At 40.4% G+C, this 26,139-nt stretch overlaps 2 protein-coding genes across 2 annotated transcripts; both read right to left on the reverse strand.

The window, feature by feature from the left end:
* Nucleotides 1–3,265: 3,265 nt before the first annotated feature.
* LOC116215291 (DNA polymerase zeta catalytic subunit) lies at nt 3,266–22,875 on the reverse strand. The gene is given in 29 exon segments (XM_031550939.1): nt 3,266–4,758; nt 5,162–5,260; nt 5,385–5,737; nt 5,990–6,107; nt 6,326–7,047; nt 8,350–8,508; nt 8,621–9,238; nt 9,543–9,846; nt 10,340–10,545; nt 11,030–11,137; nt 11,782–12,057; nt 13,487–13,633; nt 13,739–14,330; nt 15,019–15,161; nt 15,641–15,993; nt 16,066–16,116; nt 16,189–16,413; nt 16,572–18,153; nt 18,718–19,128; nt 19,277–19,368; nt 19,455–19,626; nt 19,731–19,874; nt 20,326–20,394; nt 21,089–21,131; nt 21,217–21,329; nt 21,434–21,483; nt 21,816–21,873; nt 22,049–22,131; nt 22,675–22,875. Coding segments are annotated over 29 exon segments (8,688 nt in total). The 5' UTR covers nt 22,802–22,875; the 3' UTR covers nt 3,266–3,488.
* A 355-nt stretch (nt 22,876–23,230) lies between these two features.
* On the reverse strand, nt 23,231–25,461 carry LOC116215448 (F-box protein At1g55000). The gene is made up of 2 exons (XM_031551160.1): nt 24,982–25,461; nt 23,231–24,037 (listed from the first exon to the last, which is right to left on the reverse strand). Exons 1-2 carry the CDS (start codon nt 25,393–25,395, stop codon nt 23,663–23,665), a joined length of 789 nt encoding a protein of 262 aa, XP_031407020.1. The 5' UTR covers nt 25,396–25,461; the 3' UTR covers nt 23,231–23,662.
* Between the last annotated feature and the right edge of the window lie 678 nt (nt 25,462–26,139).

Consider the following 26,139-nt stretch of genomic DNA (forward strand, 5'->3'; position numbering starts at 1 on the left):
TGGGACCATACCATCTATCTGCAAGGCACAATTTAATGCCTTTTTAGCGCTCTGGGCCTCAAGACAGCGACGAAAAGGTAAGAGATCGGAACAACACACCAAGAACACGCAGGAGAAGACAAATGCAACTGCTTAGAGGGTAACTCTTCTGAAAGATTGTCAGGTCACCGGAGCAAGCCAACTCCGGGGTTCTTTATAGAAAAGGAAAACAACAGAAAATCTACCTCTGGAAAAGTATTCCTGTGCATAACAATAGCGGCACTGCCGGAAAAAGAATCTACTTCCTCTGGTCAGGAGTACTGATCCAATCAAAACTCAATACCGGGAGAAAAAAAGGTTACCAAGAACCCTCTATACGAACACTAACGCATTAAGAAACTGGTAAAGTCTGGAACTTTACTAAGGTTTCGATATCCTTTAACCTTGACACCCGGAAATTTCTTCCCCGCAAGGAAAAAGATTCATAAAAGATGCAAGAATCAGAGGATCAGCTCCAACCCCCACAAGCATTCGGGCTAAATTTTTGGATTAAGTACTTCGCCAACAAAATCTATGGAATCTCTAACGGATGATGAAACCGGGGACCGATCCAACAACCGCTCTGCTTGATCATAGCGGAGGAAGAGAAATCGACAGGGTTCGACTTACTGCAGGCGTCAGACGATCAAAGAGAGACCTGAAGGGCGGAGGCTCCGCCACACAGGAGAGAGGACAGGAAGAAGATCGTTTGCCGCCAAAGTTTTGAACATTTACTTTTATAGCACACGGTCCGGTCGGGATCTTCGATACGGGTCGGTTCGGATCTCACTTGTCTTTCTCGGAGAATCTCAATTTGGTCCCTGAAGTTGGTTTCCTGCATAAATTCGAGCCTTGCAGTCTCACTTTTGTGATGATTAACCCTCAAGCCTTCGGTTTTTCTAATAGATTCCCCCTCAATTTGGTTGAATATTTACTAGGCTATGATCTTCCAGCGGGATTACTTGCTTGCGAAGGATCCGGGACCGTTCTCGAGATAGAAACTCCGACGCTCGAGCTAAGTGTTGTCTAATGACAAAAAATAAGTGTTTAAATTAATTTTATGCAAGCTCTTTATAGCCGGTGCGGATTTGCAAGTTTTATTTATTTTTATTTATATATAAGTGATAGTCTCCAAAATTAATTGACGAACAATAATTGCAACTAACTTTTCTTAGTCGTGTGAAAATTTTGAAATTAAATAATGATTCTTAAAAGAAAAATACTTACTTAATGAAAGATTACAACGGGCAGTGATGATTTTTGAGTCTTGTTGTTTTCTCTCATTAATTGTTTTTAATTTTTTAATTATATAAGTAATTTGTTTTCTTTTCGTTTCTTTCATTATTTTAATTAATTGTTTTCAGTATCAAGAATTTAATTGATGAACATGAAACATGAAAGGACATTGTAGTGTACGACAAGCTGAGGGAAATGCTAACAGTAAGCTTTCGTTGAACGAACGGAGGGCTCTCGTTCGGGGAATCTTACTTTAAATATATATAATAAAGACTTAATATAATTAAGCTTTTATGAGAAACACAAATAGAATTACTTGACTTAATTGATTAGGTAAAAAAAACACTTAAATTACTAATTAATGCTATGTTTGTTTATAAAATTAAAATTAAATTTACTTTACTTTAATTTATTTTACCATCATTTCATACTTTTTTTTATCCATTATTATGATTAATTTTTTAAGAGTAAATTCTCTCAACTATTCAACATTTTCTTCTCAATTTTAACATTTTTTCCTTAATTCAATAACACAATCATTACTTTTTTATTTTATTCTTCAAATTCTCTCACATAGTTTTCCAAATTACTTTTGTCTTCATCTCATTAAATTAAATTAAATCAAACTTAACTTCGTTACCAAACGCAATATTAGTATTTTGACTAAATTGCTGAACTAGGCAATTTTTCTCATATTTGCAGCCTCGCCCCTCAACTTTTATCTAATTTACAAATCAGTCTCTTTTTTTTTTGTGTGATAGAGGGAGGAAAAAGGAGACACTACGATGAGAGGGGAGAGCAATGGTTAGCCAACATAGCACCAACAAGGCTAGAGGTTACCAGCGAACTAGCCAGTGCTATGGTGGCTTGTCGGCAAGCCACCATAACGGGAATTTTTTTGGATTTTCTTCCCTCTCTTTCTCTTTTCGAAGAGAGAGAGTGAGAGAGAGAGAGAATCGAGTTATGGTGGCTCGTCTGCCGGCCACCGCAGCATGGACGAGTTTCTCGACAGCCCTTATGGTCACTAACGACCTCGCATTGGGCATTAATGACCAACAAAGAGCCATCACAGCCGAGATTACTCTCTCTCTCATGTGATCACTGTGGTCGCCAAGAACCTCGCCAATGCTATGGCGGCTAGCAATGAGCCACCACAACCCACATTAAATCTGGTGGCTAGAAAATTAAGGATCTGTTTGGGAACAAAAAATTTCAACTTAACTCGCAAAAAGACAAAATATGGGAGGAACGGTAAAATGCTGGGACCCACCAACGGGAAAAGGGGAAGCAAAGAAAAAAAAACAAAAGCAATTCGCCAACAGTTAGAGCATACGTCCCTAAGAATACAATATACGGCACTGTTCCCTTGTGCCCCTAGTCATTCAAAAAACTTGCCTAATTTGTCTTTATATGAAATTAAAATGAGTTAAGTTTAGCACACCTCAATTGCCAAACAGGACCTAAATTGTTGGGTCAAATTTCAGCAAATGAAAAGTTTTGGGTCCTCAAATAAAGATAACATAAAACTTCACATGCTATCTAACCAAATAAAATTCACTTAATTCATTAAACACTTATTCTAATAACTGCTTAAAATTTAAACACTTCATTTAAGCGTTGACATTATAAGTTCAAACAAGTTGGATCTCAAGAACTAGCATTTACTCATGATTAATACTCTTACCAGCAACTGCGAGTGCTCAACACTACTTACAGATGAAGTCACCTGCTGTGTCTATCGTCCGCATAGCATTGAACTGGTTCACTAGGTATTTATCGGATCTCAAAGCACTCGCATTGAGTCGATTTTGCTCATGGCATTTAGCGCAAACGAAACAGGATATGTCAAAGACTCGGCCATTGCTCACCTAGCCGTGGCAATAAATTCCTCGATAATATTTGAAGATGGTCGCTGTCGACTAGCATCATGTTGCAGATCAGTTTGGCCACTAAAGATTATTTGGATCATATTTGATAATCCAAAAATCATGCCACTTTGACCCTCGGCATATGCTCCCGATCATCATAATCCATTATTTATATATCTAAACCTCAAATATGTGTAATCTGACAATTGCCATGTTAATAATACAGGGAAAACAAAACCCAAATAAGTTACAACTGCAAAGGATTAGCACCACTGTATGTGCATCAGCTGCTCTCTTTCGGGTTCTCCATGTCTCGGCAAGAAGCCTTTACGTGTATGCGAGTTTCGACAGAATTTATTGCGCGCTTTACCGTTCAATAACACGTCGCTTGTTTCTAAAATCATCATCGCCGCCCCTCTCGTCATTATATTTCCCGAACCTCCCTCCCTGCCTTCTCCCAAACCTGTCTTCATCCCTGTGACCCCCGAAACTCCCTGAACCGCGTCCATCTCTCTTCGTCTGATCCCCTCTCCGCGTACGGAATTCAAATCCTCCAGAGCCTTCCCCTCTGTTGCCTCCACGGGAGCCTCTTGAATGGCCCATGTCGAAATCATTGTCCATATAACTCCTCTTCTGATTCCCCATCCCGCTGCTTGATCTCGATCTTAAGTTACGGGACTCACTGCCTTTGAAATTGCTTCCTCGCCTTTTGTCTCCGCCTCCTCCCTTACTCCCCTTTAACCTGCTCTTACGAGAACTAAAGTTATCATCGTCTGATTCTTCTGAAGCGGAAAACAGACGCGAGCTCTCTCGCCTTTTACCTGAGAAGTTATTCGACCTATTTTTTCTTGACCCAAATCTATCACCTAAGTCATCATCATCTGAATCTAGCCCAAGTTCCTCATCCGATCCATAGCTCAGTCTCCTCCTCGACTGTGAACCTTGGCTTCCAGCTCTACTACCAGAATCTGCAACATGACTCGATCTCCAGTCCGGATGGACTGAGAGATCCTCATCTGACCCGAAATCAGACTCGCCTTCATCAGAAACTGAGAATGCTGCCCTTTGGCGCATGGATTTTGATGGCTTATTGAGAGAAGAACGGGTCTGTGCTCTACTATGATTCAGCAATTCATCACTGTCTAATCCTCCATCCTCCATATCCGAGTCCCGTTCAAACTCTGAGAAGTCACGAGAAGGCACATTGTTTCTGGCAGTTTCCAGTTCGTAACTATCCACATCATCATCATCTTCCTCGTCAAAATCATCAAAACCAACTGAAGATCCTTTCCTCTCAGAATCGATATATTCCCCACCATAGCCCTTTGAGAACCTACTGCCCCTATGAAAATCTTCTTCAGGGCCTTTGAAATCCTTGTCCAATGGAGAATCTTTACCTACAATAGAAGAGTCTGCATGCTCAAAGGTTGCAACATCCGCTCCATCAGATTCGTCATCATCGAAATCAAAGTTCCATGCATTAGAGATCTCTGTCCTCCGGGCAGTTTTCTCCAACCTCGTCGTCCTGGGGTTTCGTTTTGTATCTTGCAACCTGTCCTCCATAAACTGGTCAGGCGGTCTCTTGCATTCACAATGGAAGCAAACCACATTTCTCCTGTAGTTTAAGAAGTTACACCTGCACGAAAATAGGGAATGAACATAAGCAATTATGAGTACTCCTTTCCAAAGCCAAAGACACCTTAAAGTGTACTCTTACTGGCATCTCAGTATACCAATTACTCTTTTTCATCTTTAGTAAGGGAATTACGGAAGTATGAACTACAGAGAAACCCCCCATATAGCCGAGATCAAAATTCAAGAACAAAAATTTCTTGTCTGGTATATCCCAGCCATTGGCTTTGCAAGGGAAAGAAAGAGTTCTAAAGTGGCGGAAATTAGCTAATATAAAATTTCTAATGATGGACAAATCATTTATCACACCCCCATCTCAAGGCAAAATAAGGTGGTTCCCAGAAGACCTTAATTGCTCTCAAGAAAGAAAGCACTGAAGGTTCAGGAGATCGGGGCAGAAAACGTACTCCGGGCATTCCCATTCTCCAGGAAGCAGTTGCCTCTTCGGACGCTTTGCATCACATTGCAGGCACACTGTGTTCTTCGCAAAATTCATAAAATCGCACCTGAAAGCAAAGCAACCTATATCACTTAGTAAAACCGCAAGCAGATAGGTAGAGAAACTACATCACATTTATTTTTAGATATCGATGTATCACATTCAATAGCGATAATCCCGAGAAGACATACTTAGGACACAGCCAATCTCCTTTCTTCATCTCAACATCATCTCGTCCAACTCTTTTCTTTGGAGGCGGAGGAGGTTGCTTCACCTTTGGAGGAGGCTTTTTGATGATCGGAGGTGGAAGATTCGGATCAATTGGGACTGAGCCTAACTTCACGACCTCATAAAGCAACTTCCGAACAACAGTCTTCACCGATTTTTGTTTCAAGACAGACTCGTTCGTTACTGTCCCATGCATGTGATCAAACCCAAATGCCATGAGAACTCGCATAATGTCAATAGTCCGTGCCTCATCCTCTTTGTTCGTTATAAGGAATGCTCTTTCACATGTGCTTCTTAAACTACAGGAGCTGCAGATCTTGAAAAAAGGATGAAAACCCCATGTCATGGACTGTGCCACGAATCAAATCTTATCTAGAAAACATATCCAGCAAATATATTATCCACAAAACCATGCTCTATGAGCGGTACACACTAAGACCATGTTTTGTCCATTGGACAGAATCATGCTTGCATTAGAATCACTAACCATCACGACATTTCCACACTGAATTCATTTTGACTACTTCATACTAAATGTAGCATAATAAGGTAAAAGCACAACTCTTACATCTCCTTCATCGAGGTGGACGTGCTTCCTTAGTAGTTTTGCTGAGAAAACCACCTTCTTATCAGCACTGGGGCATCCATAACCGACCAAGATTTGAATATCCTGTCTCGACAGTGACCTGAGATCAATTTCAATCTCCGTAAATACAACACAATATACTAAGACGCCGTAAATGCAATCAAACAACAAAATCTATTTCCTCGAGAATCTTGGAAATGAGTTCGTAAAAGATTAATCTTTCTTAACAGATAAGCAGTAAACTGATTAAACAATAACGGGCAGACTACAAATTTTGAGGCTTAAATTCATATCTATCCTCAACCTTAATCCACGAACCTCAGTATGTCGAACCGGTCCTTCCCGAAGTTCAAACCAGCAGTCTGAACAGTCTTAAGATCCTTGGTGAAATCCAAGCCTTCATCGGCCCCGACATCCTCTCCCACGTCGAAACCTAAGGCACTGACCATCTTGCCTTCATCCCTCCTCTTATGGTCAAAGTAATTCTGCTGGACCAGCCTCTCCATCAGCTCAATCCACTCGGGCCATGGGTGCACCAGCTCCACCTCACTCTTGCTACCCGCCTGTGACTCCATCCTGGTCGACTCGCCCGAGAGAGAACGATTCTGCTCATATTCCTTCGGGGTATCGTTCCCGGGGGTATCCACCCCTGGTTCTGTGCTCTGGCTACTGGCGATTTGGGCATTCTTGGATTCGCGCCAAGCGCGGATTCGTTGGAGGGTATGGTCCTTCTGGTAGCGCTCGCGCTCGATCGCATCAATTTGGTCGAACACGAAGCTGAGCCGGGCGGAGAGATTGGCGGGTTTTGGCGGGTCCGGGGAGGGCGCCGATGGAGCGGTGGAGAAGGGCTTGGAAATGGCGTGGCCGAGACCTCGGTTGGAATGAAGATGACAGTACGAGCAGGGTCTACAGTTTTGAGGGGATGCGGAGAGGCGTCTGAGGAGAAGAAGACAGAGAGGGCTTCGTGCCATTTCGAGAGGAAGAAGAGAGGTTAGTGTTCAAGGCAACGGAGAGAGGCCATGGAAGCAAAGACGGTGCAGCTTTCAGCTCAGAGGAAGCATAAACCCCTCTGCGAGGAAGACGAGAGGGACATAATAGGAGTAAAACCCTTTCGTGGGCCAACTGAGAATGGGCCAGCACTTGCTTCTTGATAATGGGCTTAGAGAGTGGCCGGCCCAGTAACATTTAGTCCTGGGCCTGCGTAAGGAGGGTCTTCGTACTCGTGCAGTGACTCTCGTTCTGGACCTCAAACCAAAAAAAAAAAAAATTGAGGTTCGATTCCTCGTCAAAGGGACCTCTCATGCAATTACTTCCGGTCTGTTAGATGCATGGACCTACTACTGAAACCGAAAGGCCTGCCTAGCAGATAGATGTTTTAAATCCCCTTGCAAAAAAGTCACAAGGATTGCTACTACCCAACCTTTCTTAAGCAAGCGACAGACCTCCGGAAAACAAGACTCGAAAACGTCCTTGTGGTCTATGAAGGAGATCTGCAGAGCAATAAACATGCCATGATGGTACTCAGGCTCGGATGAATATGATGCTCCCTCTAATATTCATTAAGCGAGCGACAGACCTCCGGAAAACAAGACTCAAAAACGTCCTTGTGATCTATGAAGGAGATCCGCCGAGCTATAAACATGCCATGATGGTACTCAGGCTCGGATGAATATGATGCTCCCTGTAATATTCGACATTGAAACATAGCAGACTGTCTTTCAAGGCCCCAGTGTCCGCATTTCGTGTCCAACACAAGCCTTGAGAACCCAGCTATATCCAATATTTTATGAGACCAAAGGAAACGATAACAGAGAACTCACGGCAGTAAAAATTCACACGATAACACCGTCCATTGATGATATAGGCGCAGGTGTAGAGCCACATTCCAGGAGTTCACTGTCACTCGAAGCCAAGACATGTTCTTTGATACCGGTTTTCACCACGTCTAACGATTTTCTCCTGGCAAAGTTTGTCATGGCCAGAGCAGATTAGAGAAACTGTCAGCCAAGTCACACCAGTTAAAACTAGTCTACAACAAAGTATAGCTCAACTCTTCCTAATTTTCTACAACAAAGTATAGTTCAACTCTTCCTAATTTTCGTTGTCAGCTGTAGCGAGTCATAAACAAGATACATTAAACATATATACAGAACACCTGGAGATGACTATTTACAGCGATTGACAGATTTCCTAAAACTATCGTATATCCGAGTGAGATAACTATTGTACACGTAACAAGGAACCGGTGAAGCACCTGTGAAGCTTTCAACCTGCTTTGACAAGAACATTTCTGTATATATCTACCCTGTGCATCAGAAGGATGGCGCTCAAAACCACTCAACAACACATTTCGGATAAAAGCCAGCTTCAGTGGCCACAGCAGAGAGACTCTGCAGCTCTTTCTGAACCTTCCGCCGCTCGTAGAACACTGAGCACGCGAGTGAAGTGCACTTCACCCCACTCTCCAATACCCAATCTCCTCCCCCACAGTGTCGGCAAATCTGCAAATCAATTTGCAGAATCAAAACATGGATCTGGTATATCGAGCCCATCTTTATTTAAGTGAGTGATCTTTTCCGATGAGCAAAACTAGGCAAGAATCAACAAACTTACAGCAGCAAGATGGTGCATCTCTTTCTCCAACTTCGAGGTCTTCCCAGTAAGAGCAGCTGATACTACATCGCTCTTCTGTGAACATTTGCTGCACAAATGCATCGAAGTAGGAACCAGCTCACCACAAAGCACGCAATGTCTCGAAAGATAGTAGTAATCAATTCTCGCTCGCTGTGGGTTCCAGGGGTTAAGGGGCCGTTTTCCGAGATTTTCCCTTGTAGGACGGGGCATCTCCAAGAACCACTGGTTCAGATCAGCTCCAACGAGTCCAAATACCCGCTGCAGCGCTGGGATTATCTGCTTAGTTATGTAGTATACCCCATTCAAGCGAAAGGGGGAGTTCAGGGCCAATAGTTCCAACGGATCAACCACCATGTCCACAAGGCGGGCCCCAGGCTCTCCATGGACGACCACATAAGGTATTCGTTCTCCGTAGCGAGGCTCTGCCCTAGGGTCGATTCTCATTGCCTTTGTAGCAACAATTGCTGATGGTGGCAAAGAAGAAGAAGACCTTGTGCTGTATGTGCCTAAGCGAACTTCCTTTGCAAAAACAAAATCCTGAAGAGAAACCCGACCGGAGAGAATTCTTGTCCATTGACGGTATAAGTATGCTTTCACCTGCATGAAGAAAGAATTGATAGGAAAGTTGAAGACTAAGAGAATGGAAGAAAACACTATACCATCACCAATCACTTCGAAACTATGTATGAGTATCAAGCAGCTGCCTCAATTAATTCTTCATTAAGAATGCTTTAAACGTTAATTCATGAAAAATTAATGTTTTGCCCCTTGAAGTTGAGCATCTACATCAGTTCTTCATTGAAGTCTCCATGCCATAAAATTACTGTATCGCAATTAATTATGCAAATTTCAGGAGCAAAAGTGTCACCGCATTCGGCTAATATACGGCAGGGACTGTTACCTTTGAAATGTCTTGGTTTTCAAAGTAGAGTCTCAAGGTCTGCTCCATTGCTTTGGCAACGGCCACACACGTATCTCTACGTACTGTTTCAATGCCTTTGGCATCAAATATGGGTTCCACCTGGTCAGGACTCTCATAGCTGTAACCAACATAACGTTTCTTGGTGAGGAGAAAGCAAGGATGGTAGACTTTCTCCATCTTCAAAGTAACTGGATCTGGATTCATTGCACTTATAGCAGAGGCAATTTCCTGGCCAATTCGAAAAGCTTCCTTGACAGAACGCCCTTTTAGGAGCACAAACATGCTAGAACAGAGAACAGGCGAAAAGGAAGAAAATTAATGCCAGCTCGATAAATAAAAGATGCATCAATCTAGCAAAAATAAAGTACCACAGCCCTAATGTCCAAGGTCAATGAAAAGGCAACTCATCCTCAAGGATAACATCAAAAAGAAATCATAAATTAAAGGACAAATTTTAGCTAAAAGGTCAGTTCTCCAAGATAATGGGAGCTTCACATCAGGAAACAAAATAGGTTTACATGAAACAGGCCATGGAAAATCAGCATTCCAATTCCATGTAACTCAGGAGAATGTACTTTTAAAGCTTATCGCAAGCACTAGTAGCACATGACATCATAGATTTGAGAAGACAATTTAGTGCAGAAACAGTGAAAAGAGAAGCCCCAATTAGAAATATATTTCCAAATACTTGAGGAAATAGTTAGCAATGTGACGGTAATTGCCATAACAATGTTTTCGGTTTACACCTTCATAATAATTCAGATGGTCTGGCGTACCTATCAGTATCACCATAGATAACTCCGGCATTCCATTTAGTGTGTGCATTGACATAGGAGATTGCATTCTCCAGTGTTCGACGACCACATTGAACAATACTATCAGCAAGCTCCGCGCAAGGCATCCGGCCACTAAAACCAGCGGCAGTGTACCCATATGTCACATTGGCTATTAGCTTTAGAGCAAGTTGCCTCGCATTAAAAATCTGCAATGATGGGAGACAGTGAACTGCCTGATTCATTGTTTCAGATGAATGATTTATACGTTTAATCATTTGAAGAATGAAAAAAGGAAAAAGCCTCTTAAGTCGATCAATCAAAACAGATATCACCCTAGTTATTGTACAGCTAATTAGTCCCATGTTTCTTTTTCTGTATGAAACTTCAAACAGGTTACAAATGACTACATAAAAGACCGTGACTTCTAACACCACATAAAGTACAATTATTTATTTGTGGCCAACTAAGCCCCATGAAACATTATAGGATGACTATTTTTAGCAGGCATAAAAATGGGGCATTTTCAATATGGCCCTTTCAACCAAAGATAAATTTACCCAAAATAAACATGAAGTGGGAATCTTCCATCTTAAAACTTAATAGCATCATTTTCATACTGTTATTAATATGAAAATAAACAGTTCAGTTGACAAGTAACCGTCATTTAAGAATTATCTCTAGCTCCGTTACCCTGTGAAGAACTTGTTGGGAACGAGCCAATTTCTTCATTGCTTGTTTTACCATGATCCTTGTTGACAATATTTCCTCTAATAAACGAGGAAGTATGCCCTTACGAACCTGCAAAAGAAGGCAAATAATTTATATCAATTGCTTCTTTCTAGTAATACAAAAAATATTATTCCAAATGGGCATTTGTTTAGAATAGCCAGGCAAATTATATGCCCACTGTTCCAAGAACCAAAGTGAATAATATTTACAGGAATTAGATGACATTGAAAATATAGAAAAGATGGACTCCTAGCAGGGAAAAGAAAAACAGAGAGATAGAGAGAAAAATGCTCCAGGGGACATTTAATCAGATTAGACACCCTAGGAATTGTTATCATCGTCACAATTTCTGATAGAAGAGATACACAAGAAATTGTCACAATTATCGCAGCGTCTATTTTAGCTTTTCATGAGGAGCCTTCTTCAGAAAGTTAGCTAAGTGATCTCTTTAATTAGGAAAAAGATTTTGGTGATCAAATGCTCCATGTGTCAGATGCAAAAACAGGCATGGCATCCCAATCTCAGCAAAATTACAACAAATTTCTGATAATTTGTCTTGACAAAATGGGGATACATAATACAATCATTTCTTCCATGGATGTTAAGATCAACTTAATAGCACTCTCTATCTAAATGGATGCTGTATGAATAGCCTATGGAGCACTTAGGTTACATTCTAAACAGTCCTGTTGAGAAAAGTTCAAGATAAGTACCTGGGGAGGCACATACATGGCACCATTTGGCGCGAGAAATATTTGATCTTTCAAGTCTCTCAGGACATGTGGATCTGGTGAATACGAAGCAACTCCAAGTGTATTTGCCTTAGAAGGTGAAACTTTACCCAGGCATGTGCAAAAGCAAAGGTTGTATGCGATTATCATAGATGGATAAAGAGACTGAAAATCCAAAACAACCACAGGATCTGCATAGAAACCGGATTCTGGTTCCATTACTAAGGGAAGACATTCCATTGCAGGCTGTGAAGCAACCTAATCATAGAAGAGGACCAGTCAGAAATTCAGACAATCAGGAGATCTAGAAGCCACAGATTCACCTTTAGTATTATTACTACTTTAGCAGCATAACACCCCACCAGCCTCTTCCCTTTTTCTTTTCGCTATATGGGCACATTTCTTAAGTTGGTCTTCTCAAATTATCAGAAATATCCATCAAGCACAAGAATAATCAGCACTCAACAACTCATTTGAATGAGAGACAATAGCTGTAAAATTCTGAGAAAGAATAAGTTATCATCGGTCAGAACTGAGTGTAAGTTCAGCTTGAAGCTATTTGAGATAAAGATCTTTGATTTAGGATAAAAACATCAGAGTTTTCCATTCATATAGTCAAGATATGAATTGAGATGAGACAGATACTATAGTAATGCCATTATATACCCTGAAAATATCTTAACCTGACATCAAGCTTTGCTGGTGAGAAGAAAAGGGAATAGCCACAGAGGAGAGAAATTGGTGGAGGTGTATGCAATAAAGGACTATAAGTGGACGAAGAAATAATGCATAATCGGATCTGATAATACTTGTCGGCATGAAATGGACCACTGCAGAGGACTCTCTACTCAATCTAGAATGCGAAAGCACTAGTATGATAAGAATTAATGAAAAACTCAATTGTACATCTGATAAAGACTCTAAAATAAAAACAATTAAATAAAAGTTCAAGCAAAGCTAAGAATGATCTAAAGCCACCTCTTGCATTAGCACCAGCATTAAGGCCCCGTTTGGTTTATGAAAAATAAGGGGGAAATCGGAATCAGAATGGAGAATTATGATTGTAGTTGTTTGGTTTAGGGTAATCGGAAACCGATCCCCTTATACAGGGGAATCGATTCCCCCATATTGGGGAATCACCCATTCCCTTGGGGATTCAGGAAGGGGAATCAAAATTTGATTAATTTAATTTTTAATCTAATTTTGGATCTAAAATTCTATTAAAAATATATTTAAAAAAACTTGTAAATGGTCAATTTACAATGAATAATAAATTGATAGAAAGATTAGTTGTTATCAAAATCAACAAACATAGTCAACATAGTTGGTGGGGTATCTCAACGATCGACAATTCAACAAACTCATTCGACAATTTTTAGATACGTTATACAAATAATTATCAAGCCACATGGATACCTGTTAAGTGTTCAACTGAAATATTATGACTAATTATCATATATTGAAATTTGATTCCGAGTCCGCAGGCAATGAACCAAACAGAAGCAATGGAATTGAATTTCGATTCCTTAATAAACCAAACAGAAAGGAAAATTTGTCATTCCGTTTTCAATTCCGTCCCATTCCGCCTCATTCAGTACCCGTTTCCGTTTCCATACCCCCAACCAAACTTTCAGTAAGTCTATAAGACGAAGATCTTATACTTTATTGATTAGGTCATAGAAATAACCTGTTGGCTCCCAGGAGAAATGGCAACATAGTTTTGTGTATGTGCCAATCTTAAAAGCATAGATTCAACGCGGTATTGAGAGCCTCGAGAGAGAACAGAGAAGAAGTCAATGCCGAAGACACGAGCAAGTTCTGATGTTCGATTCACCTGCAAAAGACAGTTGTTCAGCTAAAGGAAAGACATACGAAAATTTCAGATTTCTTATGGCAAGCACATATTCACATAAAGTCCTTTATATTAAACGGACTATACCAGGTCAAGTTGATTCATGATCAGAAGATTTAACTTTGTTCTCTTTATCAAGTACTCTATACAGCGGTATCTTGCACGTCCAGAACCACTAGAAAACCATTTGGTCAGTATCTTATGCTGTATAGATGGAATCTTTTGTCTCAGAACTGCTTCAGACACAGCTTCAAGTGTATACATATTGAGCTTAACTTCAAAACGCATCACTCGCCAGAGATTAAGGACGATTCGTCCACCAACATGAACACCACTGGCATGTGTTCTACCCCACTCATCCTCAATAACAGCTTCTTCTACCAGACCAGAATCAGCTATCAAAGAATCAGCAGGGATATGTTCAAGCAGTCCCTTATCAAGGTGTTCAGCATCCCCAGCAGCCATCTTATTTTCCGAGGGGGTTCGTGACAGTAGATTCAACAATCCAATACCAAGATACGAAGCCCGTTCAGCCAAAAATCCAATAGAACCTCCTTGAACATCCCAACCTACCAATATATCTGGATCGAATTCGCTTATCAGCTTTGTGAAATGGAGAAACAAATGCTTTTCCTCTTGGAAAACTAGGACCTTGCAGTCAGCCAATCCATCACAACTCCTAAAAGGTAAACAAAAATCTTTCTAGATAAATAATGTTAGGAAAAAAAATGCATAAATTGGACAAATGACATGTATGAAGACCTAGATATTTAGTGGGAGACAAACATTTCTTTGTTTGGGTAAAGAGCTAGTTATATGAGAACTAGTGACTTAGAAAACACTCGAGAAATGCAATGAAAGCGAATACTTATTTAGACAGGCGATAAAAGATCTCATATAGCGCTTTAGCTTGAATACAAATATAAGCAAGTGGCAATTTTAAGTTCAAACCTGAAAGTTGGCTTTTTTAGTAACAAACCTGTCTCCTGTTACTTTAAACACCCTAACCCTTGAGAACAGGGACGGAGCCAATGTAATACCAGGGGGGGCAATTGCCCCCCCTGAACTTTGGATTTTTTATAATTTTGCCCCAAAATTATGTTAATTTATGAATTTTTCTATGTAAAATTTGCATTTTGCCCCCCCTGAAAAAAAATTTTATGTACTATTTATATCAAGTAATATTTTTGCCCCCCCTGAACGAAAATCCTGGATTCGCCCCTGCTTGAGAACACAGAATTATGGTTTACATATTTGAACAGCAGAACACAACACAAGAACAACACCCTATATGTACATACACATCAACTAGAAAAAGTTGAAGAAGAGAGAACATCATACATCAACAAGATTCAAAACCATCTTACCTTGGATAAAATTCAGTTCTAGAATGCAGAAGCACATAAATCACAGAGAGAGGATCATCATCAGCCATAATAGCAAGAGTTAAAACATTGACGGCATCAAAGCGAGGATCAGGACGCAGATCTCCCCTGGATTCTGCCTGTACCTGTGATTTGAGGTTCACAATATAGGTTAGAGCTCTGGCCATGGAACTGATCATACTGTGAAAGAGATTCAGAAACAAAAGTTATCTTAAAATATGACAATGTTCCGATAGCATGAGTTATCAACTACAAAAACGTCATTATCTTTTTCTTTTGACATGGATTATGATTAGTAAAATGAACAGATTAATTGTACTTTCTCGGTAAAAGCATAATAGCAGTAGGAAAGGCAATTAAATAAATAGAAAGAAAACTTGAACATCCATTTTTAGTCTAAATATTGCCACTCATTCAAATTTGAAAACAATCAGGACTACCATAGAAAGCCTTATTCTTCAAATTGTGCTTGCATGCACGTAATCATTTGCAAAAAAAATTTAGAAACGAACACTTGATGGGTACGAGGTTGACAAGAGATCATGATTCTTAGACTTATATGACTATTAAACAGCTGAGACTTAGATAATCTCAGTCACATTACCTCAACACTCAAAATTGTTAGTTGTTGCCCAGCACCAACACTAGCAGGATCTCGAAATCCTAACTGACTGAGAGGTGTATACCCTGATTTTCCAACTGGACCTGAGATCTGTGAAATGTCTTGGGAATAATGATCATGTGCTTTCACTTTTGTGGTGCTTTCATCACTCTGCAACTTGATTTTGGATCCACTATTAAGTGTTTCTGCATGTGCACTAACATTTCCTTCTTCCCTGCAATGAACAGTTTTCCTTGCAGGCTTGGCAGGATGTGGAGAACTGAGTCCAGGCACAGTCCCAGCGTGATCTTCACAAGAAGATCCTTGTGAACCAACCGCTGGAGAGTCGTAAGATCCTGCATAATTTTCTAATGCTTGTAAATTACAGAAACCATTTAAAAGAATGAAGGGCCAGATCATAATGCTACCTCTCAAAGGTGAAGACTCCATCAGAGGTGCCCTTGTTTTACAAGACACACCTACAGTCAAGACCATAGAGACTGTAAATGGAAATTAATGTATGAGTAAAGGACCAGTTTTGTCTTCTATACCTTCATCACTGGAAAGCCAGTTGCTTACAATATCAACTGAAGGCGGTGAAATTACAGGAGTCAATAAATATAGGAATGAACCATCATTCAGATAGTGGGTGGGTACACCCATGACAACTTCCTGATGGCTATTTGGCTCAACCCCTGTAAGGCTATTATTCCAAAGTTCTTTGGCTTCTTGAAAGCCACCCTCAAAAAATGAAGGAATTTCATCCAAAGCTTTTCCTTGACAATGGAAAAAACAGTCAGCAAAGCACAGCATGACTCTGAGGTGCTATTACATATATTAAGCTATAGAATATAATTTAACTGGGGAAACAAGAACAAGTAAAATGTGCAGAAAATAATCATGTTGCGAGTGACCAAAAGAATTATAAACCAACCTGAAAATTGTTTGTAAGAATTCCCTTTTACAAGAGCAGAGTGGTAATCTATAGCTTTAGCAAATGCAACCTTTTCAGATGCCTCATCATTCCAGTCCACAATGGGCGGTTTCTCATGGAAGGCCATGCTAATTAAGGGTGATGATTTGTCCGCTACGTCCAAAGCAGCAGATACTGCTGTGCCAGCAGCTGATAAACCAGCAGCCACCCCCACTTTTTGCTCGTCACAACTAGAATCCACTTCCATTGTTGCTTTATTTGCAATATTTGGGCAAACAAGATTCTCAAAGAGCATTGAACTTGAACATGCCCTCAAAGTTCGATCATCACAGTGAATATCATCATGGCACACATCTTTACGAAACAATTCAGATGCAAGAGAGCTTCTGGAAGCAAACTCTATTTTCGGTAGAACTTTACTAGGTTTTTCAAAAGAGACATCAGTTTTTGATTTATTGCTAAAGGTAGACCCTTCTCCGTAAGTTTTCCGAAGCTCAGTTGGGAGTTGAAGATTTTGCATTTTTGATAAGGGCCATTGAGAATGTTCTTTCAATGGACAGACATAATAGGGCTCTGTCAGCTTCAGTTCCTGAGATCCAGCATCTGGCACTGTTTCGGACTTTTGATCGAAGTTAGCAGAAGGATCAAACTTTCCAGTTATTGTGGTGCCAGCATGGAAGGAGATCCCATTTCTAGATAAAGTTGTTAGTTCTCCACCACGAACTTCAGTCCACTCATTCCCTTTGTCAGGACATGACATTAACTCCATAACACCGCCTTCTTCGTCTAGAAAATTAGATAAATCTGTGCTTTCAGGGAATGAAGATAAATCTCTCTCCCGTTCAGCGTAAGAAGCATATGATTCAAAGCGATAGCTCCGTCTTTTTCTCATCAAATCCCGGACCGAGCATCCATCATGTGTAGTGGAAGATATTGAATGGGCGAGAGGCGATGCTAATTTTTCAGTTGAAACTTCAAGACAATTTCCTGCCCTGTTTTGATTGTACAAGTTCGAGCATACAACATTTTTATCTTTGTCTCCACTTGACGATCCATCATTCATGACACAATTCTCGGTTCCTAAGTTGTCAACCTCCTTTGGAGTAGTGGAGAAGGGCAAGCTGCCCCATGATGAACCCTTCATTTTCTTTTTACTAGAACTCTTTCCAGCATGAGGAAAAGCTTGCTGTTGTGAATCTTTCTCATGTTCATTCTTCTTCCCAAGTTCAGATGAAGGTTCTGCTGATTCACTACAAGGAGGTGAATAAAGATCATCACAGGATCCATCCACTTGAGGTATTCTTTTCTTGGGTGAAGGTCCAGTATAATTACTATCTACTTTTTCCTTGAGATCCTCTAAGTCACTGAAATCATCAACAGAATCGAGAATGTCCTGACATTCTTGTTGAGACTCCCTCTCATAATCCATAGTAGCTTTCTCTAGTACCTTTTCAACAGTGGTTGTAGGCAAAAGGGGGCTAAGAATGATCTCTTGAGCAAGTTCATCATCAGAGTTTATGTCTTCCGCTGCCTGAGATGTGGCAAGCCACTTCAAAAGACTGAGCGCTTCCTGATCAGCAGCCTGGAGTATATATAGGCTCCAAATAAGTGGGAGGAGTAGATAATAAAGAACCAAAGAACCAATAATGTGCTCAGATAGGTGCCTATGACAGATGGCTTGAACTAATAATTGATAGTTGAGGAAAAAATGTCACTTCAATATTATTTCAAGTTCCAATTCAGAAAGAACTGACTTCTCAATTAAAAAGAAAGCAAACATTACCATGTAGGTCACATAAATACACACATAAACATACACACACACACAAAAACAGATTCTTCAATTGATATTTGGGATAACAAATGATACATTAAAAATATTCGAGCTCAAAATAGGACCAGTGAGAACCACAAAAATCACGTTCCAGTATCTGTGCCTGTCAGTGGATGTTTTGACATAGAACATATCAAAGATGAAGAGAAAACCACACAACCAGAATAGATATAGGCCCTCATATATCTATGACAGAGTGTCTACAGATATAATAGGGAAGGTAATGAACAAAATTCTGGGACATAAAAAAGAATATAATTGCTCATATACTTCATAAGATTCATCAAAGAATACATACAAACTAATGTCTACCTTCTGCTTTGTTATCTCTGTCAATTGAGACAACTTATTCTCATGTGAAAATGATCCATGGTGCGAAGCTTTCCCTCGGGTTGGTGTTGACCCTGGTTTATATTCAAGAGACAAATCTTTTGGTAACTCAGAATCATCTTTTTCCTTGCAGTGGTGCAGTTCCCCATACTTGGAACTTAAATTTGCATCAGGGAAATCAATCAATTTTCTCTCATCAGACGAAAGTGGTGTTGAGCCCACAGACCTTGATTGCTCTGGAGTCAAAACATTTTCAGCTTGATAACACAATTCCATAAATTTGTCTTCCAATTCGAGGCCAAGTGACATAACTTTGAGGACATGTTCAGCAGGTGGTTTTCCTGGATCAGGAGGTATTGCTGCCTCATGCATCCCTGTCCTTTCAAACTCCTCCTACAGAAGACGGAAGCAAAACCAATTTAAGAAGCAAAAGCACATGTACTGAACAAAGCAAAAGCAAATGTACTGAACAAAGGGGGGGGGGGGGGGGGGGGGGGGGGGGGGGGGGGGGGGAAGGCAGTCATATGGGAATGCACGAAACCTCCCAAATAGGCACTAGTGACTGAACCATTTTCACATCTGAACAAGCTTGTGAAAGAGATGTATATGTCTTAAATTGCCGATTAACAATGTCTGCGACAAAAATGAGGGGAAAGTCACCGATTAACTCTTAAAGAAAGTGTACAAGTCTAAAAGTATGAATATGACACGAAACCAACCATCTACAGCAGCATCCCCTTCAAGTTCACAAACACTCTGACGTTTGACCCTATCAGTTGTTTGATCTGATAGAGTCTCGTATTCACCAGAAATCTGCCATCTCCAATTTCCTGGAATCGTGGAAGTTACCCAGATAGGTGCCTTCAAATTTGCACCATCAATTAAATCTGCCTAATAACAATATATCAAGAAGATTGTTACAATTTGATTTAATATCGTAAATGACATGCAGAAGATGGTGCATCTATGACAATAAGGAAAAGAGATCAAGAGACCTGTTGGGATGCAGAGTTATTATTCTCCTGACTCAGCTGGCTGCTGTCATTAAATAGTTTTGAGGAGAAAGAAACTGGTATAGGATTTCGGAATTTCATCTTAGTGACATGCAGATGACCCATCCCATATAAGTTGTAATCCACCTGCAGAAATGCCTCAACTCTTTCAGGAACCAGAGAGATGCAGATTAAGACGTAAAAGAACATCAAGGGAAGGACTCAGTGCAGTGATGCCAACACTGCCCAGGACAAACATTTTGCATTCAACACCCATTCCCTCTCAATTTCGAAGTTTAACAATCAAAAAGGAAGAAGAAAGAAGAGCAAAGAAAAATACATAAGTGGAGCACATCAACTTAGGAAACAATAGTGCACAGTCTCACATACAAATGAACAACGTAGGTAACCAAACAAACTAATACAACAATTGCACTTCACATGCTATGACGCTTTTTATTAACATTACAATAAGACATCTTTAAACAGGAAAAAGAAAAAATTACACAAGTGTCACAACCAACAACAGGGGAAGCTACCAATACACAAGGAGAAGGGTTGAAAATATTTCATGATACAAAACTACGAAAGTATTTACCAGAAATTGAAGAAGATAAGGAATATGTGATTCGTGCGGTTGCAAGCTTCTATCAAAAACAGCACCTGCCTGGAGAGAGAGAGAAAATGAGAGAGAGAGAGAGAGAGAGAGAGAGAGAGAGAGAATTGCTCACATGTCAATCAAGCCATATTTTAAACAGTAAATATATTAATACATGACAATGAAGGCTGCAAAATGGGGAGGGCATCTGAAAAAAATAAATCAACTGCTCATTAGTCAAATGGAGTTCTATTCTAAAGATCACATTTGTTCCATGTGCAATTCCCCTGATCTTACGAGTCTTGAAAAAAGAAGAAGGCTTAACTTCTGAGCAGCAGTGATTAGAAGTAAAGCCACTAGTGAAAAATACCACTCTTTAATTCTTGCAAAAATTTGCACTCACATGGAGGTTCTGCAAATCATCATCCATCATAATAAATTTTTTTGATGACTAAGGGACTCAATCATAATACAGGGTTATGGGCTACACTCTCCTCGGAGTCATGAAAATCCTGTTTTAGTTGGAAACGTAGATTAAACCTGGAAAACCTTCCCTTTATATTCAAAAGGTTATGACAAATGAGCCTACTGGACTTTCAGATTTCAGATAACTGAATATGTGAGATCAAATCGAATATTCATGAAGGTAAGACATGCTGGAGAATTCAAAATTTCAAGTTCCAGTTAGAATAAGTTTTACCAAAAGAAAAATAGCATAAATTAAGTTTAAGCACTGGCAAGAATTTCAGGGGCAACAGCATACCAGTAGAAGTTTGGCAGCACGTGCAATATCATGTGGATTGTAGCTAAAGTTTGTCAAGTGCAACAACTTAAATGTTCTCACACTTATCCAAGGAAAAGTAAACAATAGATGAAACAGTGTATGGATACAGGTATATCTTGACAAAAAGCTCTTCAGATGCATGATACCCATAAAATCTCCTTCCTCGGACTAGGCTGCAACCATGTACATGCTGTCTTTTTGCAGCAGCATTTCCTCTCAGCTGCAAGGACTCAAGATTAGTCATCATGCCATGATGCTGAATTAAGAATAATGGGTTGACTAAGATGTTACATTTCAAAACTCAATCAGATATAACTAACATACCTTCAGTGCCTTCTCGATGGCAAGAGATACACCGTGTGTGTAAGAATCCCCTAAGCATTTCAATGGCAACAAATCAAAATTTAAAGAAAGCATCGCATGAAAAGAGGCATTAAAAACAGCAAACGCTAGCCAAACAATTTAGGGATAAAAGAAAAAAATGTCACATTCAGTCCCTTTTGCATTGTTGTTAGATGCCAATGTAGCTTACTATAATTTACTCTCTACGTTACATGCCCCACCTGAATAATTTGTTCTTCATATGTCAAATTATAAATACAGCTTAGAAGAACTGAGGTGCATGCCCAGTACTTGGTAATTAGTCATTTAATAAAATCGATGGAGCTGGAGCAACTATCTAGCTAGAGCTGCATATTTTCCTCACCTTCCATTGTCAGAGGAAGTGGAATATCTGCGCATGGCACATACAAGTAGGGTAAAGCCTGCAAGAGAAAAAATCATTTTGAGCTCATTTGTCCTTTATTTGTACGACAAAAGGAACTTCTCATTAAAAAAAAAACACTCCATAACTCTACTTGCAGAGGACTATATCTACACACCATCCAACCACGGTGCTCAAACCCGACCTTGGAAACAGGTTTGAAATCAATACAATACCTGATGCACGTGCAAGCAAGCCTTCTGACCAGCTGGTGTCGAGCCATATACTCTTATAACCGGAACTTCATTTACTTTTTCACCTTCAAAGATTACAGAATGCAATCATCCAATATGCAAATTTGCAATACGAATCAAAAGAATTGATTCAGGGAATGCTTTGATCACTCATCCTTCTTATCGGAAGAAACAGGAAAGGAAAAAAGAATTAAAAAAAGAATAAAAGGGGCACCTTTCACTCAAGAAAAAATCTAACCTGACCAGTAAAAGCTCAAGAAGGAGCAAATCAGAGACCGATATCCAACAGGTTAAGAAATTTCTTTCAAAAATTCATATACGCACTTTCGAATTGCTTCAAAGATTCTTTCATTTCACCCAGTTCAACCCCTTACTTCTCCAGTTTGATTTCCTTCTCCAACCCAAAATTTTGGGTCGGAAAACGCTCTCCACTTCCTCAATTTTCTGAAGAACTGATACTAAAAATCCCCTTCCAGCCCCACTACCGCCCGCGGCCTACTAATTCCGCGAATTCTCTCAACACACGCACAACCACCAGGGAGAGAGACTTCGACTGCAGAAGCGGAAAGTGAACGGGTCGGCGACGTAGAGGATGGTATTTCGATTACCTTGAAAGCTGCTGTAGCAGATATCGACGCCGGGGAGTGGTGGCGCCATGTAGTAGTCGATGGACACGATTCGAATGCTGAAAATGTTCGAACTGGGCTGCGAATCCGCCATGGGAGTGAGCTCCATTCATGGAATCGATCACAGAGAGAAACTGAATTGAATCGTTGACTGCTCTTCCTTCCGTTTGGCGCCACTTTCTTAGGGCACTCGCATTTATAGTTAGACTAGAAGCTTGCTTTGTAATCTTTATTTTTTGTTAATTGCAATCGACTCCCTAAAGTTTACTCTGCGCCTCAATTTTGCCCTTATTGCTTTATTTTTGAATTTTTATTTTATTTTACTCGTGTTTGTCGCGCTCACAGTTATTGATTACATGGCCATCGTGAACAAGAGGAAAAGGGTAGAGCTCTTGCTGCACTAAGAGTACGCACAAACCAAGATGGTAGCCTTTTGGTGGTTCGACACCAACAATATCGACTGGACCGATGTATTCTGATGGCAGAGTGGCATCACCACGACAGTGATCAAGGTGGGCCCTAAATGTCGATTTGAAAATACTCCGAAAATCAAACTCACAGTAGAATCGAATATATTCAGTTGATTAATACACTTTCTCTGGACAAATTTGAGTACAACTACACGGCTATACATGACAATCAATATATATATCGATCAGCTAATTTACAACAGCAGCAGATCTCTTCTATGTTCATTCTTCAATAACATCCTCCGACGGCGAGGGAATAAATTACTAAATGATGAACCACGATTGAAACTTTTTCATCTTAGAGGCTTAAGTACAGTAGCAGCCAATCTAAAAGACAGCAATTGAATGAGGAATTTCAATTGCTGTTTGCCTAATGTCGTATCCCCAAGTTTCCAAGGACCCGTATGTCCCACGGTAGTTGCCATTCTCCGTTAAAAGACCGACGTAGGCAGACACAACGGAGAAATTGGCCTACACAATTCAGAGGGAGCAGATGTAGGTTAGACCAACCCTGCCTGCCTCTCCCATCGAAGGTCTTCAGAGAATTCAGAGAGAGCAGCTCGAGGATCGCCCTCAGAGACGGAAAGATAGTACTGAGCGGTTCCATCATTGACACGCATGCTCCTCTTCAATGAGTCAAGGATTCTCCTCCTGCCTTGTTCAGATGTTGTCCTCTTCAGCACCAAAGCGCTTTTTATACTGGGTTGACCTTCCAGGTAAAGCACAGCAACTTCCCTTTTCGCATGCTGGTCCAGCTCGATGTAGCATGTCTGGTTGACAAGAATGTCAGGGTCGCTGATCGGGATCAAAAGCCTCTCCCTTGAGTATATCCCATGATCACTCATCATGTTGTTTAACCGCTTTATATCCATGACCTACAAACCACGATGAAATATATATACTCATGGAGTTCAGTGAATATTAAGGACAAGAAGATAAGGCCAGGTTGCGCACCCAAAAAATAAGACTTGAAACAGAACAGGATCAACATGTAAAATGGATCAATTTCATGTGCTGTCCTTTCTGCTTCCTTTTTCCATCTAATCGAGCCAGATGCAACAGAAGGGTATCGGTCAAGAAGGCGGAACGAGGATAACTGCTTTGATAATTTTGTATTCAATGACTTTGTGTTTCATGCAACAAAAGGTCAGCCAGGACTCCTGCAATACCACCTTTTTTGTTGATTTAAGATTTAACAAGCCACACAAAAGCGCACAAGCAAGCAGTATTATCAATAGCATCTCAAAGACAAAATCAAAATGAATCACTAATGGATACCCTCACTCAACGTTTTAATGCTGTCAAATCAAATGTGATTCCAAGCAGCTAGCACAAAAAGGAATTTTCTCGGTTCTTCACTCTTTAGCTATGTAAGAAAAAGGTGCTCTTTCTCAAACAAAAGGCGATTCGAAACATGACGTGCTCTTTTTCAGGAAGCAGGCGGCTGCAAGAAGAGATCAAGATGCACTTTTGAATACCATATGATGGTATCATTCATAGAATTCAATCAAACTCTTCGACAAAGCCAGCAAGGAGCAACTGCATATCCGACTTATAAGCAATTTCATTACACGTTCACCAGAAATGCTTCTCAAGCGTTGAAATTCAGAAAATTGACCCAGCAGAGATCCGACGATAAAATGCATGATGAAGACTACCAATAAACCACATTCACTGGAAGCATTCAATTCATTCAACAAGCAAATTGTGCAAGGGCGCCCGAAGCATCGAAATCTATAGTTTCCTACATTTAGTTTGGATTTTTTGTTCAATTTCAGCAAAAAACGATTATGGTCAATATCGGGGCTTTAGTCGGTACCTGGACGGAGTACTTCACAGCGAGACTGGCGACGGTGTCCCCCCGCACGATCCGATGAGAGATCGCGAACTTCCCGATGCTATTGTCCCTCCAGAAGCTACCGGAACTCGGGGCGCCGACCACCGCCTTCATCCTCCAGGGTGCGCGGAAGGCGCGGGTCAGCATGTCTCCGTCGGAGGCAACGGAGTTCCACACGCGGCACACGCAGCTCGCCCGGGCGAGGTCGGGGATCGGAAGCCTCTCGAAGATGAGGCGGAGGGTGTCGCGGCAGTTCAGAGCCGTGAAGTGGGAGTTCATGGGGGAGATCGCGAGGTCGGCGAAGGAGGACGGTGGCGCCATGTCCGACGAGGGGGAGGCTGAGCTCTGCGGGAAGGTCTGGGGCTCTTCGTCGTCTTCGTCGCCGCAGCAGCCCATTCCGCTGCGCGAGAAACAAACGCCGTTGTTTCGGTATGGACGGGGAGCAGATGAATTTGCCAGCGACAGCTCAGCAACGCCCCACTTTAATAGCCAGTCATTGAAAATTTTGATTTTGCAATTTGCACCCTCAAGTTTCACCTTCCACCCAAACTTGACATCGTGACATTGCGCACCATGAAGTTTAATTTTTATCCCACTTTGCACCACAACCCTAAATCTAACATTTCTCCATTTTACATTTATTTATAACTAGAAGAGAAGCACACGTGCTGCCGCAGAATAATTTTACAATCCGAATTAATACACTAATTATATAAGATTCAATCTTCTTATTTAATACACTAATTATATAAGACAAAATCACATTGAATTGATTAAATATATTTCTTCCAAAAATAGGTATAAATTATAATAGAAGAGCAATATCAAGATACAAACTTAACGATAATATGGACTCGTGGAACATTTGCATTAGAGCTTGTCGTGCTCGGTAAAACGGGGGATTTGATTAACAAAATTTTATAATCTTATTCTTGAGAAAATTATAATCTTTTGTCATGTCAAGTTTTAAAGTTTATTTGACTTGAATTTATTTTATCTTGGGCAAATGATTTTAATTTTAGAGAGCTTTTTTATTTAGTTTTAGTTAATTCACAATGTCATATAATTCTCTTTTATTATAAGAGTAAGATTCAAATAAAAACAATTTGATCAAAAAATTAAATGTGGCCAAGATTGATC

Source organism: Punica granatum, chromosome 7 (genome assembly GCF_007655135.1).
Source record: "Punica granatum isolate Tunisia-2019 chromosome 7, ASM765513v2, whole genome shotgun sequence".
Lineage (NCBI taxonomy): Eukaryota > Viridiplantae > Streptophyta > Magnoliopsida > Myrtales > Lythraceae > Punica > Punica granatum.

Excerpts from the sequence above, each read along its gene's own strand:
- LOC116215448 (XM_031551160.1), bottom strand. The coding sequence starts at position 25,395 with ATGGGCTGCTGCGGCGACGAAGACGACGAAGAGCCCCAGACCTTCCCG. Across the intron at positions 24,038-24,981 it reads CTGTGAAGTACTCCGTCCAG|GTCATGGATATAAAGCGGTT; the intron begins GTACCGACTAAA and ends CGTGGTTTGTAG.